The 14,167-nt window shown below is 43.2% G+C and overlaps 2 protein-coding genes and 1 non-coding gene across 3 annotated transcripts; all 3 read left to right on the plus strand.

Annotated features, from left to right (window-relative positions):
* The first annotated feature begins 1,424 nt into the window (after positions 1–1,424).
* Positions 1,425–7,093, plus strand: LOC139300560 (tubulin epsilon and delta complex protein 2). Its single transcript, XM_070923704.1, has 10 exons — positions 1,425–1,576; positions 2,664–2,722; positions 3,054–3,311; positions 3,423–3,654; positions 3,748–3,801; positions 3,898–3,976; positions 4,228–4,372; positions 4,672–4,758; positions 5,638–5,831; positions 5,962–7,093. Exons 1-10 carry the CDS (start codon positions 1,473–1,475, stop codon positions 6,109–6,111), a joined length of 1,362 nt encoding a protein of 453 aa, XP_070779805.1. The 5' UTR covers positions 1,425–1,472; the 3' UTR covers positions 6,112–7,093.
* trnat-agu (transfer RNA threonine (anticodon AGU)) lies at positions 2,009–2,082 on the plus strand. The gene has a single exon. It is a non-coding gene; the product is annotated as a tRNA-Thr (tRNA).
* Positions 7,094–10,260: 3,167 nt separating the features above from the next.
* LOC139300828 (transmembrane protein 100) lies at positions 10,261–10,650 on the plus strand. The gene has a single exon (XM_070924025.1). The coding sequence runs from the start codon at positions 10,261–10,263 to the stop codon at positions 10,648–10,650; it is 390 nt and encodes a 129-aa protein (XP_070780126.1).
* Positions 10,651–14,167: the final 3,517 nt, after the last annotated feature.

Here is a 14,167-nt window from a genome sequence, read left to right on the forward strand (position 1 = left end):
GGCATCAAAAACACTCACATAAACACTTCTCATAGGAAATGCAGCAGGAGGTCCATATCACCATACCACTCTTTGACATGCCACCTGGGATCTAATGCTTCAGATCACATCATGGCAATCAGCTGAGCAGAATAAATGTGAGAATGATGATGGAAACATCAAAGCAGCACAAAAGCTACAAGATCAAAAAGAGACAAGAATACAGAAGAAACGCATTGAGCCTGAAGACAAATGAAACATCGAAGTGTCTGTTTTGCTACACATGACCACGGGGTAAAATGTTGTATCATAAAATTGCAATAATTGCTGGACTGCAACACCGTTAAGGTTATTTATTCCACCTGTGCTTTTCTTGCAACGAGTTGTCTGCTGTGAAAAAAGTGTACGAATCGGATTCGTTTGGGATCAATGAAGAAAAGACTATCAAGATTCAAGAAGGAGAGCCTTGTGCCTTCAAACCTCTGGCAGTCTGAGCAAATTTAGGTCATGAAAAGAAACATGCAGTTCATAAAATTCAACTTGGCTCCTTTTGTTACAAGTTTCCCCGGTATTGTTAAATATTGGGGTCATGACAGAAAAGCTTTGGGAAGCACTGATCCTAGCCACTCTCATTGCTATTCCTGAATGTTTCTCTTGATGAATGTTTACTACGGGGACAGCAATTGTACAAAACTGTAAATGTAAATAGGCAACTTGGGAACATAATTACAAAATGTAATGTTATGAAATTGGTAAGCTGCTCTTTAGAGTTATGATTTGCAACTGGTAATTCACATCTTGTGACACATTATGAGTACAGTGTAGGAGCAGGACCTGATTAATAAAAGGTGCAAGCAGAATAGATGTATTGCTTTGATTCTCATCCTTCCCTCTGGTGGTAACAGTGCCACGGAATTTGTAAAATAGTTGCACAGTTCATACAGACTAAAATCTACGTACCACACACACACACACACACACACACAGAACTTATAACACAAATGAGCCTTTTCTTTCTAGCCATGTTGTGGCAACATGAAGGAGCAGCGTCCCTGGTAGCCACGACACTTCTCGCGAGAAGTGAGAACTTGTGGGAAATGTTACAAAGTTTCTTGGTTTTTCCTGGTTTAACTAGCTAATTATAACAAGTACAGTATTTATTTGTTGACAGATGTTAGTCGAGTGTCGATGGCGATGATAGACTCTTGAACATATGCACATTGCTTCACTTTTTTCCCATCGAGAAAAGGAGAAATGTGACTTCCGCATCCGTTAAGTCTGAATTCGCGGGTCAGTACGAATAAGCTAGCGTTAAACCTTTTTTTTATGGAAAGATGTCAACCAACGAGGTACTCCGCACTTTTTTTTGACAAATTGGCATTTCCTGTTTTTTACCAGTTTTAAACCAGTAGTTTAACAGTTAGTTAACCGCTTCCTGCGTCTTGTCACGACGGAGCATTAAAGTCACCTCACTGCGACATCCAGACACAAGCATGTCTTTGCTGTCCATGGTTGAGCAAGCTATCAAGACATGCAAAGCTGAACAAGCCAAGATTAATGCCAGTATTCAACTCTACAGAGACATGTTACACACCTTGTAAGTACTGTACATCTGAGTCATTAACCACACCGTGCTCACTTATCTTGTGTCGCCAGATTCTCATTTATAATAAACAAACCATAAGTTTGCAACTACCAAACAATCATATCACAGAAAAAAAGAAAATAACAATTATTTGTATACGTTTCATATGCAAGTTTACGTAACGTTATATGTGCATGCAAAATACATAGTTAATAGATGCAGATGTTTGATTATATGTTCTCTTAGCCTCAGTTTGTGTGTGTCTTATGTATTATACCTCTTATATTCACCGGGGTTAATGTTCTCTGAAACATTCATTGAAGTCACAAAGATAAATAATAAATAAATAATGGCGGATTTATGCAGTATTTGTCAGATCAGTAGCTTAGTATCTCTATTATCAGCGTCGATAAGTTGAACCTCGTTGTGTAATGGCACCCATCCGGCGCTGTGGCTTAGTTGGTTAAAGCGCCTGTCTAGTAAACAGGAGATCCTGGGTTCGAATCCCAGCAGTGCCTTTTCCAGCACTCCCTTCCTCCACTGAAAAGCACAGGGACAAAAGTTAGTGCATGTGCAAGATGTACTGCATAGACATGAAGACAGATATGTGATTAACTCTACCTTCAGTGATAAATATCTTCTAATTATATATCTGTCTATATTATTGGCTAATATGAATCACTATTGCATAGTTATATCCACCAGAGACCAATGAAAGTATTCTGTTTTCAACTTTATAGTCTCCAACTCAGTACATATCTTGGTCACAGTTCTTTAATAACTCAATTTACAGTATCATTATCAAAATTGATTGCTTATATTATGTGTTTATGTTAAAAACATTTGTACCGACCTATTTGTCGTTACATAGGACTCTTAAACCCTCTCAAATTGATATCTGCCTTAAAAAAAACCCACTCTCATCCAACATAATTGCAACTTGGACTTTGCTTGTTAAGCCTGAAAGCCACATTTTTAAATTGTAGGTTGTGCAAATATGATTTGTTATAAATTATATAGTATTAATGCCTAAAGTTTGTTTAATTATGCTCCTCTTGATTAATATGAGTGTTTAGTCACATTAAGTCTTTCCTCGCAGAACCCCACAATCACAGACGGGCTCTGAGGAGTCAGACTGTGCAGATGATGCTGCTACAGGTAATTAAAGAAAATTATGAGTTTATTTGTCAGGGACAATGCTCACTGATCAAAAGGGGAAAAAACTCTTAATGAGTTAGCCTTGAAGGCAATTTTTCATGTGTTGTCCCTCGCTCTATAATTATGACTTTGCATCTTTTAAATAGTCACACTTCTCTCCTTTTTTAATTGTACTATTTGTGAATGTTTAATTAACTAGGAGTGTTCTTAAATGCTTACATGGTAACTATTCTGTGCTGCTGGTCTCACTTGTAAAGGAGATCATGTATCTAAAGAGACTTTCAGGTTAAATTGTAGAATAACGTTTGCATGCTGCTATCATCTGACGCAGATACCTCACCAGGTGAGAAAGAAGATATAGAATTGCTGGAGCGAGCCCTGGAGAAAGCCCTTCGTGTCCGCACTGGCTCAGGACCTTCTAAAAAAGACCCTGACAGAAACAAACAATCTGCACCTCGAAAGGAAACCGGCACTACAGTCACATCCAAAGAGGGAATGCAGGCATCTGCAGCTTCTAAAGGAAATCAGACCACCACCAGATCAACCTCTAAATCTGCCAGTCTTGACAGAAAAAAGCACAATAAGCCTGGTACATCAGTATCCTCCACACTGGGATTAAAACCTTCTGCTAGCTACAATCCTGGACAGAGCAAGACCACAACTAATAGAAACATAATGCAGAACTGTCCTGTCTCTTCAGCTGGGATTGTGCATCAGCACGCAGCAAGGAAATCACAGCAGGCTGTCTCAGCATCTGGTTCTCTTGATCAGGGTCAGTTACAAACTTCAGCCCTCCCCTCTGAAAACAAGACTGTTAGAAGCAGCATGCTGAGTGGCAAAGCTGCAGCTATCTCCACACCTTCTTCAACTACCACAGTGCCTGTTTCACATACAGAGGAGTCTGCTGCTCACAGTTTACCTCGACAGAATGGGTATGTTTTTACACAATTGCATCATGAAGATAGGGGGTAAACATTTTTTTATGTGCTATTATAATCATTCTGTTTGCCTTTGCTTCGTGGCAGGCCAGCTTCTGATCAAACAGCAAAGTGGAAATCTCTAAAGAGCAAGCAAAACAGGTGACCAAAATCAGTCTGTTAATTTAGTGAAAAATGTACAACTGATTCCACAGTTTCTGTTTTGACACTAAGTTTCCTTCTCTGCGTTATCTTTAGGTTATGGGACAAAGTTGTTGCCCTACAAAGGAAACCTGTGCCTGGGAGGAGTCACTTCATGGAGAGAATGAGAGCTACGGTATCCTTCCTTTTTCTGTGAAGCTCGTCAAAATGGGCTGGGAAGCCTCAGACATGTTTTCCATGTTCCATGTAATGAGTTTGGAAATATACTCTAGTGTCACAGTTAAGTTAGATAGAATTCCACTTATTCCCATTGCCTAGCTATAAGAAATTAATATGTTGAACATATTTGATTAATACACTTTCATTCCTCTAAGCAGTCCAATACCAAGCACGTCGTCTTTGACCCTGTCTCTCTGACCCCTCTAGTTCCCCAAGGATTGGCCGTGTGGCAGCCCAGATCAGACCAGGGCTCTGGTCGACAGACTGACTCGCCAAGGGAACAACCTCACTCAGCACTGCCAGACAAAGGAGCTCCTGGCCAAACAGACCCCAGAAGCAGCCACACAGCTGGGTAAAAGCCTGGACAGAATTACACACATGCCAACACGTACAATTAGGAGTGGAGGAATGCGGAGAAATTAAGGAGATTGATGACACAAGTGTGTGGGTGAGAAGATGATAATTTGGGAGGAAACTGCATAAGGAGTTGGCAGTGTTGAGCCTTTCCTCTGGCAGCAATGCTCAGGACCCTGGAATGAGCAAACATGAGACTAATTAACACTGTGCAATTAAACTATACAACTCTACAAGCTCCTGTAATAATGTTGCCAGTGAAAATCTATCTTTTTTTTGTTATGTATTTCTATACAGGTGGGAAGTGTGACTCCTATCTAACACTTGAAAGGTTGCTGATGACAGCAGCAGAGCTCCACAGCTTTGCAGACCAAGCGAAACGAGGTAGGATATAGTCCAGTTTCACCATAACATAACTTTTTTTCAAACCATGCATGCCCTCCTTAAAGAATTACATGTCAACCTGATTTTGGTTATATGAAGGTGGCCAAGAGCAGAAAAAAATGTTTTTTATTCCACAGCACAGACTTTCATAATAAAGAGGACATTGGGGGATAAATCATGACCCCGTGACTCTGATTACCCAGCTGTGTTTGAATTATCATGTCTGGGTGTCAGGGTATCTCACTCAGTACCTACAGTATGTAACATAGTATCATTTCCATTACCTCCGAGGATACAATTAAAACGAAGCTGAATGCCCAGAGTTTTTCCATTCACACCACTCAAATGACCGTATCACCTTCAGGGAGGGAGTTTTGTTTATGTTTACCAGTTATAGCTCCAGTGCAGCACAAGTATGTCGCTAAAGCCAGTGTGATAGAGAAGTTTCCAGTCATTTCTGCCTCCCTGCTTAGCCCACACGCCTCCATATGGCGTTGTGTTGAATTTAGCATCTCACATCCACAATTCAGCATGTGTTTTACTTCAGAGCGTTTTATTTTCCAGAGAGGTATTTATCCTTTATTGCATTTTAACAGCATTTGAAAAATGATTGTGATGAATGTAGCGTGCTAACGAGCTAATGCAGCCTCTCCATCTTGGCGTATGGAAAATGAAAACAGAGCCGCAGTGAAACCTCAGTGCCAGATCAGTACTTTCCTTGGCCTCGACGGATCTGTGACGGTGGGGTTTTAAAGCTGTCTATCCTGACGTGGCTAGGCCAGGGCCTAGCTATTTAAAGCTGAGGCAGCAGAGCAGAAAAACGTTTTAGGGTACGGTTGCTCACGCTCACACTCTAAAAATAACTGTATTTTCCGTCAGAGTGGGAAGCATGGGATCGATGGAGGCCAGAGGGAGGTTGTCTTTGCCCCACTGGGGCAAATGGTGTGTGGGGAGATGGGATGATTGCACCCCTGCCCCTGACTATAACCTACACAAAAGAGGCAGAGCTCCGAGAGCTGGAGAAGCTGAGGATGAGGGTGGCACTGTTGCAGCAGGAGATCTACCTAGAGCAGGTAACAGTAAAATAGCAGTTCATCAGATACTTAATTGTACTGATTGATCAGACAGTCTGTGTGTTCTGTTGAGTAATAGTCAATAACTACAAGAAATAATGTGCTGACAGTCTCTTCTTCTGTGCGACAGGCTCTGCTGGACACTCTGTCCCCTCAAGTTTCGTCTATATTACCTGGACCTGGATGTCCCAACGTCACTGTGCTGAGAGACATGTACTCCCTGCTGGGGGAAGGAGGGGAGCGTTTCCCTGCCATAGTCCTGGACTCTGAGCCTGACTGACGACAGAGCATATTACAATGATTTACCAGTTCATAAAGTATCCACCTCCATTTACTCACATTAGAGAAATAAAATATTAGAAACACCTCTCAGTATAATGCAATCCAGTCCAACACCAGTTGACTCATACCCATCTGACACTGTCAATAAAACTAGAACAGTATAAAGAATATTACCATTATATTGGATTACTTTAGACTGAGCAGGTGTACCTAATAAAGTGGTAACTCAGTGTATATTTATCCTTGAATCAAGGTGATTATTGTGGAGAATGTTTTTTAGTGTTTTTCTTTAATGTTTCTGACTATGAAGTGCTGTAGTGACAGTTTTGCAGCTGTCTTATGAAAATCATGCATCTCCAACATCTCCGTCAACTTTTTATCAGCTAAAAAAAGTGCCGTTTTCTGCATTTTTCAGATATTACAATGGGGTTTTAAGTGGTTTATTTAGCTTTAGAAGCAGAAGAATGTTCTCAACCCATAAAGGAACACTTGACCATTCATTTCGTTTGTGTGAAATATTCAAAATCACCAAATTTGGGGACACGTGTTTTTCACTGGCCTGCAAGAATTTATAAATGTTGATCTGTATGATATGACATTTACTACATGATATCAGCATGTGGCAAATACATTTCACAGTGTGGATATTTGTTTTCATACATTTCAATTTGAACACCTTTTAGGTTTTATTTTTCTAATGGTCCAATTCTATTTTCATGTTTAAATTACATTTTATTTAAACTTTTGTTGTATAATTGTACTTCATATCATTTAATATCTGGAATAATGTGTAATGGAAAAACCTAACCTGGAGTCAGTATTGAAGCTCTTGCAACACTGACTGTACCAGCAGGTGGCACTCAACTCGCAGAAGAAGTGACAAGCAGGTGGTTATTGTTACTCAGTTGTTTAGTTATTACTGTTGCATCAAAAGCAATCAATAAATTGTCAGTTGGATTCAATCCGTGACCTAGAATTAAGACTAGTTTTCAGAAGTTTTCTGCGTGACTGTCTGCCTGCTGGTGGGTGGATTTAAGGAACAATGGAGGTGTTTTATCCTATTTTAGTCTTTCACTGAAAGCAACAGGGATGCCTTGAGTGCAGGCTCATCCTCCATGTGTTCCAGTGTCTTCCCACTGTCTGGCAAATCACAGTTTCTGGGGAGCTCACGGTTTGAATGATTGTGCTTGTTAGCCATGGGATGTTTCAGTTCACTGTGAGCAGGAAGAAGTAATGAAACAAGAGAAACACCCATACTCTACCATAGTGTTTGATTTCCATGCTGGGCTTTTTACAATGTGGCATACACTGAAAGATAACACGTATGGGGCCAATACTATGCCTCTGTGATCTGAGAAAATTGGTAATCGTGGTTTTGCCTGCCACAAATGTGATGTGAGGGCGTATGTGAGATGCAGGAGGGCTTGGAGAGGCCTAAAAGGCTCGTGCCCACAGATGACGTGTGGATGGCACGGACTGTGCCAGACTGGGCGACAGGTGGCGCTGGGTTCACACAGCAGGACGTGGGTGTTTGAGCCCTGCTGCACCAAACCTCAATTACACACAAAACGCAGGGACATGCACACCCAAAGCCGACTGAGTCACAAAGACGCTGAGGGCCTGTCTCTCTGCGTGCTGCAAGCTGGAAATGGCATGTTTCCCTGAAGTGAGGAATAAAAATATAAAAGAGAGTGGACTATTTCAGCTTCAACTGTGTCTAAAACAACAGGAGCACAATGACCGAAGCAACTGCTTCTGGCTTAAATCAGTAATAAACTCTCAAATGTTCTCAAGATCTCTTCTTTTCCAGCACCAGAAGCGTCTCACCACACATGGATTGCAGCCAAGTCTTCTGTGCGGGACTGTAGCAATGTGCTGCAGGCTTCTGGTCCGCCCATACAATCTTGGATCAGAGTGTGTGAAGAGAGTAAAGGAGGAGGCAGGGAAGCATCCTTGAGATCACGTCAACACTACACACAGGTCCCAGAGGGAGTGGTGCCTACGCAACTCAGCCTTCCTGTGACCTGCATACATCAGCTGCTGCCTGGCTCTGGCTGTCACCAGCAGAGCTCTTCCACTCCCACCAACATGGCCTGGCCCTGCCCAGGTTACCCATGTCTCACGCCTTTGTCCCGTTTTTCTCACGCCTCTTTTGTCACATAATGGAAGATCCGAGGCAATTTTACTTTCCATGGAAGAAGCTTCATTTTCTTTCCCATGTCACACGTACTCTCTCGCAGGAGAGGGATAGAGTTGAATAGTCTTTTATTTGTCGTACACATTCCTTCCTCACTTTTTTTAAGCCTTAGTTCACTGAAGTGCTGAAGTCCAAATACAAATCCACAGAAACCAAACAGTGCTACCAAAAATCCACTTCTCTCCTTCAAATGCCCGTTGCTATTGAACATGTCTTTTCTCCTCCACCCCGCCCCTCACAAACACATTCCTCACTTCCCCTCTTTTATTCCTCTTTTCCTCATCTGCAGCTCTGCTGCAGATTGAGCCACAGCAGAGACCGTTAAGTCAGTGTGGTCATCATTAGGTTGCATTAGGGTTTATTATTTGATTTTCCCCACCATTCAGCCATTCTAAGCCAGCTTCCTCCGTCAAGTTGAATTTTTCTGTCAAGGCAAAGAATACAGTGTCTAAACTAAGGAGCAGTTGTCCTGTGCAGACGGAGACATGTTTGGCATTTATATTAATTATAAGAGCCATTGGATCTAATTACGAGGAGAAAACCTGTTGCTAAACTGAAGTCATGCTAGGGTTTTACATATTCAGAGAGTAATCAATTCTTATTGGTTACTGTGTTGTCCCTCACCCACATCTCTGCTCTTGAGGTAATCAAGATGTCATTGACTGAAAGTTAGGTCAAATAATTTTCTGTGACACAGCTTTCATGCAAGTCAAAGAGGCCTGTTGTCTTATCGCACATGTACATCCTTAAAAACCCTTGAAACCACAATTTGTTGCCCCTATAATTGTAGGTAAAAGCCCTTCAGCAACAAATTGCCATAATCAATATTAATATCACAGTTTTCAAAAAGCTTGGGAAGAAAAAAAGATGATAAAATGTTGCCATAGTAAAAACATAGACATTCAACTCTGTACACACATTTATCCTTCCCTAACTGTAGCTTTTCAGTTGTGGAGGAGTGAGATAAGCAAGTTGAGGAGAAGAGAGCTGTGAGGATTGATTTTATTTTCATAGAAGAGAGAGACGAGCGTACTGGGGGATTAACTACTACCAGGTCGCCTTCCATTCAGAAAGGACTGGCAACAGCAGTGTGTGTGGGTGGAAGAGGAGTGGGGGCTGCCTGTGTTTTTCTAGTGTGTTTCTATCACGTGTGGGCATGCTTATTAGTGTATTTACAGAGTATTTGATGTCCTCCTACAAATCAGTGTCTTCAGGTGTCTACATGCACATAATAGGAGGAGAGTGTGTGCGGTCGTAGGATTTCTGTTTGCTGTAATAGAACACCATTACTGGAGGTGACACATTTGTGATCCCCTTTACCCATCAAGTATATGGAGAAAGTAGTTGTCCAATCTGGGATTCCCCTTTCTCCTCTGATTTCCAGTCAGCAGTAGGCTCCTGCATTCCCCAGGGGAGCCTTTTGTACTGGAGGAAAACAAAAAAAAGGACCGCAATTGAGAGGAATTGATGGGGAGATGAAGAAAAGAGGGAGCAGTTAACTCTTTCTCCCCTCCCCCTTCCTGTGCTTCGTCAACCCCCTATTCTCCCTGCTTCAATGTTTGACGTCACACAAAAAAAGACCAATCCGAGCGCTTGGACTTCCCCATTTTCCCTTGCTCCTCCCCTTCCCATGGTCCCTTATATATCCCCCGCCACCACATTCAGCAGAGTGTACAATGTGCTGCCAGGGAGCCAGTAGGCAGTGTACAGAGAAACAGCCAGAGAGGGAGGGAGAGAAGGGGAAAGTGTGAGTGGAATTCAGCGTTGACTTAGAAGCCTCCATCTGACACGCTCCAGCTATTCCTGCTCCAGTCTCATACAGACCTCCTTCTCCTTTCTCTCTGTTTCTGCCTTTCTTTCTGTTTCTTCAGGCTAGAGCTGAGTACGAACAGGATCCAAGAGGCCAACGCTGCAGCCAGGTTTCAGGATCCACCAGCCTACGCTATAAGGATGGGCGGTACAACGGGCCACCTGGCTTGCCAAACGCAGCCACAGACCAACTCGGGGCAGGAGGGTCAGTCCCTGGAGGCTGGTGGTGCCAAAGTCCCTGAGGTACTCTCCTCTCTGGAGCGTCTGTCGCAGGCCACCGGAGGCATGGAGAAGTCCTGGTACCGCTGCATCTTTCCCTTTGGAATAATCTCTTTAGTGATCGGCGTAGCAGGAACGGGGGTGACCTACACCTATAATGACTTGCCTCAGACTAAAGTGGTGTCAGTGGTGCTACTTGTCATGGGTCTTTTGCTGTTGCTGATGGCCACCGCCTGTTGGACTGTCCACAAGAAGAAGAGAAGGAAAAAGAAAGAGGGAGGCTCGTTCACCTCTGAGCAGTGTCCCCTGTGAAGCACATGGGGAAAGCAGTGATAGGAACTCAAAAACAGAGACATAGCCTGGGCTGGGAGCTCAAGGTTTGGCTAAAGAAGCCACCACTTCACCTCCCTCCCAGCGCCAAATTCCCTCTATTCTTTATTACAGAGTTTGGCTCAGCTCATACCAGAGAGAACTTGGGCTGAGGAATCATAAAGGGTGGAAGGATGGATAGACGGGACACTGGGGATCTGTTTAGTCGGTAAAGTTTGGACCATTTTGGATTGGCAAGGAGGGATCGCCAAACCTCACGCTCTTTTATTGTCAGACGGCAGGTGTCCAGTGTCAAAACAACCTCGGAGGACACACACAAATATGCGTTGCACACTGCATGCACATTTACTCGCACGGATACATGGCCCTTGCAATCCTCACTCACATATGAACTAGCAGTCTCAGTTGGAGCTCGCGCAGACACCTAACACGCTATGCAGAGCTGCTGCTGGAGTCAATGCTGGCGTCACTAGGCACGTCAGTCACAGCATTCCTTCTGCCAGGACAGGTGACTCTCCAAGAGGCCAGAAGTGGGCCAAAGACGGCAACCTGATACCCAGCCGAAAGAGCAGTGCACCCGCGTCAGCGGCCAGCGTCATTCACTCGTCCTGTGACACCGCAGCAATGTGTTGGGGGCTTTTTTTACGCAATGGGAGAGTGGAACTTGAGTCCAGCAGGATCTTGCTGGCATCTGTGTGGACGATGAACCGGAGAGGGCAGAGGACCTGCTCTGTGGGAAGGTGTTTGTGTGTGCTCAAATAAAGATTCTGGTGAACTGAAAGACTGTTGGACCTTGGACTTCACTATAAGGAACAAAAGATTTGCACATATGGCCATGTCCATGCCATGCAAGAGAAACGTTTAGTAAAGCAACCTACTCTGAAAGGCCTTTTGTAGCTTCAGCTTCACATTACAAAGGAGTGGGGCATTGACTTTCTGCTTGACTGATGGCCCTCCTGTCAGTATGCGAGCATTTACACCCCCAGCCTAGTGTCTTCGTGGGGCACCTCAACCTCACACAGGGCAGGCCAGGATTATTGAAGGACACTGCCCGAGGGGACATGCCACTGCAGGGACACTTTGACTGATCCTGCTCCCCTACGGCCCCTCCCGCTTGGTGCCTTGAGCAAGCACTCATGGAAAAAGGCTCTATCGCATTCCCCCGTTTCCATCTGAACCCCTGAGAATGTCCCCCGTTTCTCTCTCTCTCTCTCTCTTTATCCCAACAGGACTCTCCTCATCCATCCCATACACCTTCCCCCACCCAACAGCGCCAGTTTCTGACTTGATCCCACTCATTTACCGTTTACACTCATTTATTTGTGATATAGCCCAGTAGGAAGTGCTTTTTGAAACACAAGTTAAGACACACACATGCACCTAAATGTAAGCCCCATAGTCCACAGACACTTGTTGTTATCTCTCTGCCAAAGAAAGTGGATTATTTTCTCTCTCACAGTGGAAAGAATATCGACTGAGCGTGAGTGGCAAATCCCTTTGTCAGTCTGAAAATAGGGTACAAGGCTGTTCTCTAGTGCATACTGATCAACGTTTGTGCTCTGAGTGACTCTGGGGTTTCCCTTTCCTACACTTTTTCTTTCAGAGAGAATGAGTGAATGTAGCTGCACTCAGCTCCACATCTGTGAATAGGTGCTTTCTGTTGGTGTGTGGTCTCACAGGATGAGACACACAATGGCATTTTATTCTTGTCTTAAATATTCTCGTTTTTGTCACTGAATGTAACATGAAATTGAAGGGAGTCCAGATTGTTTGTCTCTGTGTGACGGACTGTGTACCAGCTCGCCTTTACCCTTGAGAACCACATTGATCACCGTTGCATCGATTCTGGCTACCAGATTAGTGACGCTTGTTGCTGAGTAAAATGTGTCTATGCAACCAGAGGTAGCAGATAACACACAATGCCAAAGACTGTCCTGAAGGCTGCACCTGCCTGCCTGCTTCAATAGACATGCAATGGATCAATCAGTCCTTTCTCGCACATTTGTTGCAGCTCAGTGTGCATTTAGATGTTCTGTCGCATAGTGAAACTGATTGTCAGCCAAACTCTGTTAGTTTAAACAAAGGAAAGGATGAGAGAATTACGGATGTAATGGTGGAAAACAAAAGCAGAACCTGGGAGTGGGGAGCTATTCCTGATCAGCCATCCTGAACAGGGCTGTATGATTCTTAGAGGATATGATGCATTACTGGAAGCAGCAGTGAATATGCTGAGTTAACCTAAGTGGAGTCTTCTCTGAACCTTTTATCTGCTGACAAAAAATAGGTCTAACAGACTAAAATAGGACTGTACGACCACGTCAGCCCTTCATTTCTTTCAAGGTAAACATCAAAGGAAATATTTTTTAGCTTTATGCCGTGGTATCCTCTGAACAGTGAGACAAGAGCGAAGCCCCAGTATTACAATACATTAGATTATGACAATGATGGCGTACACACACTTCTGCTCTGCCCTGAATTTTGGCTTGTGTATCAATGCAATTTTCACATGTATAGTACACATTCACTTTGTAGTATGTTGTGGTTGCATAGTTGTACTTGCTAATTTTGAAGCTACATTGTGCCAGTGTGTTGACACAACAAAGTGATGGCAGGTGACCAGAGTTTGTTTGTTAGAGATGTGAAGTGATTTCCCTTCTGCCTTCTGAAAAATTAAAGGGAAAGTCTACCTCTCACTGCTGCAGGGGAAATGTGTCCCTCACCCAGTAGACAGCCATGCTGTCTGCCTATGCTGTTCATCACTCCAGTGAGTGACACAAAATATGTTTATTTGTGTGCCCTCTAATATTTGGTGCTGTATATATGACTATTTTATATTTCTACTGTGTATTTCTACTTATATGTACATTTTAATTGCTGTATTAAATAAATGTTATGTGAACAAATTGTGTGTCTGTGATGTTCTAGTTTGTAGCTTGAGAAGAAACTCCTGAAGCGTTTATAAAATATAACTTTGTATTAAACTACTTTGCTACTATCCCGATAGATCTGGAAGTCGGACAGTCGAGGAGTAGATAGTGAGGAGACAATGGACTGTTTTGATGCTATTTTGAACAGTGTGCACATTCGACTGTCACTGTCACTGTACTTAACCATTTACACAGATCATAAAAACACCTTTGGTTGACGAGGCCACCTGAGCTTCCCCTGTGCTTGAAATTTTGATGCTGTATATAGACACATTGCCATGTGCCGCCCTGCCAGCTTGGATGACTTGGTCAGATACCCAGAGACATGTGGGATCCTTTGGTTGTCATGAAAACAGAGTGGCCAGTATCGAGCAGAATAAATGACACCCCCTACTGGCAAAATAATGAAATAGGCAAACTACCCTGTTGGTGACAAAGATATTCTGCATGTTATTAACATAAAGGTCTGTGCAAGTGAGACAGGTAGAGAGTAATTATGAACACATTTTAGCATTCAGTGGTAACTGTGCTGGGAAACTGCTGTGGGTGTGGAGGGAACAGTGTTTAGGTCT

This window comes from Enoplosus armatus, chromosome 17, assembly GCF_043641665.1.
Source record: "Enoplosus armatus isolate fEnoArm2 chromosome 17, fEnoArm2.hap1, whole genome shotgun sequence".
NCBI classification, from domain to species: domain Eukaryota; kingdom Metazoa; phylum Chordata; class Actinopteri; order Centrarchiformes; family Enoplosidae; genus Enoplosus; species Enoplosus armatus.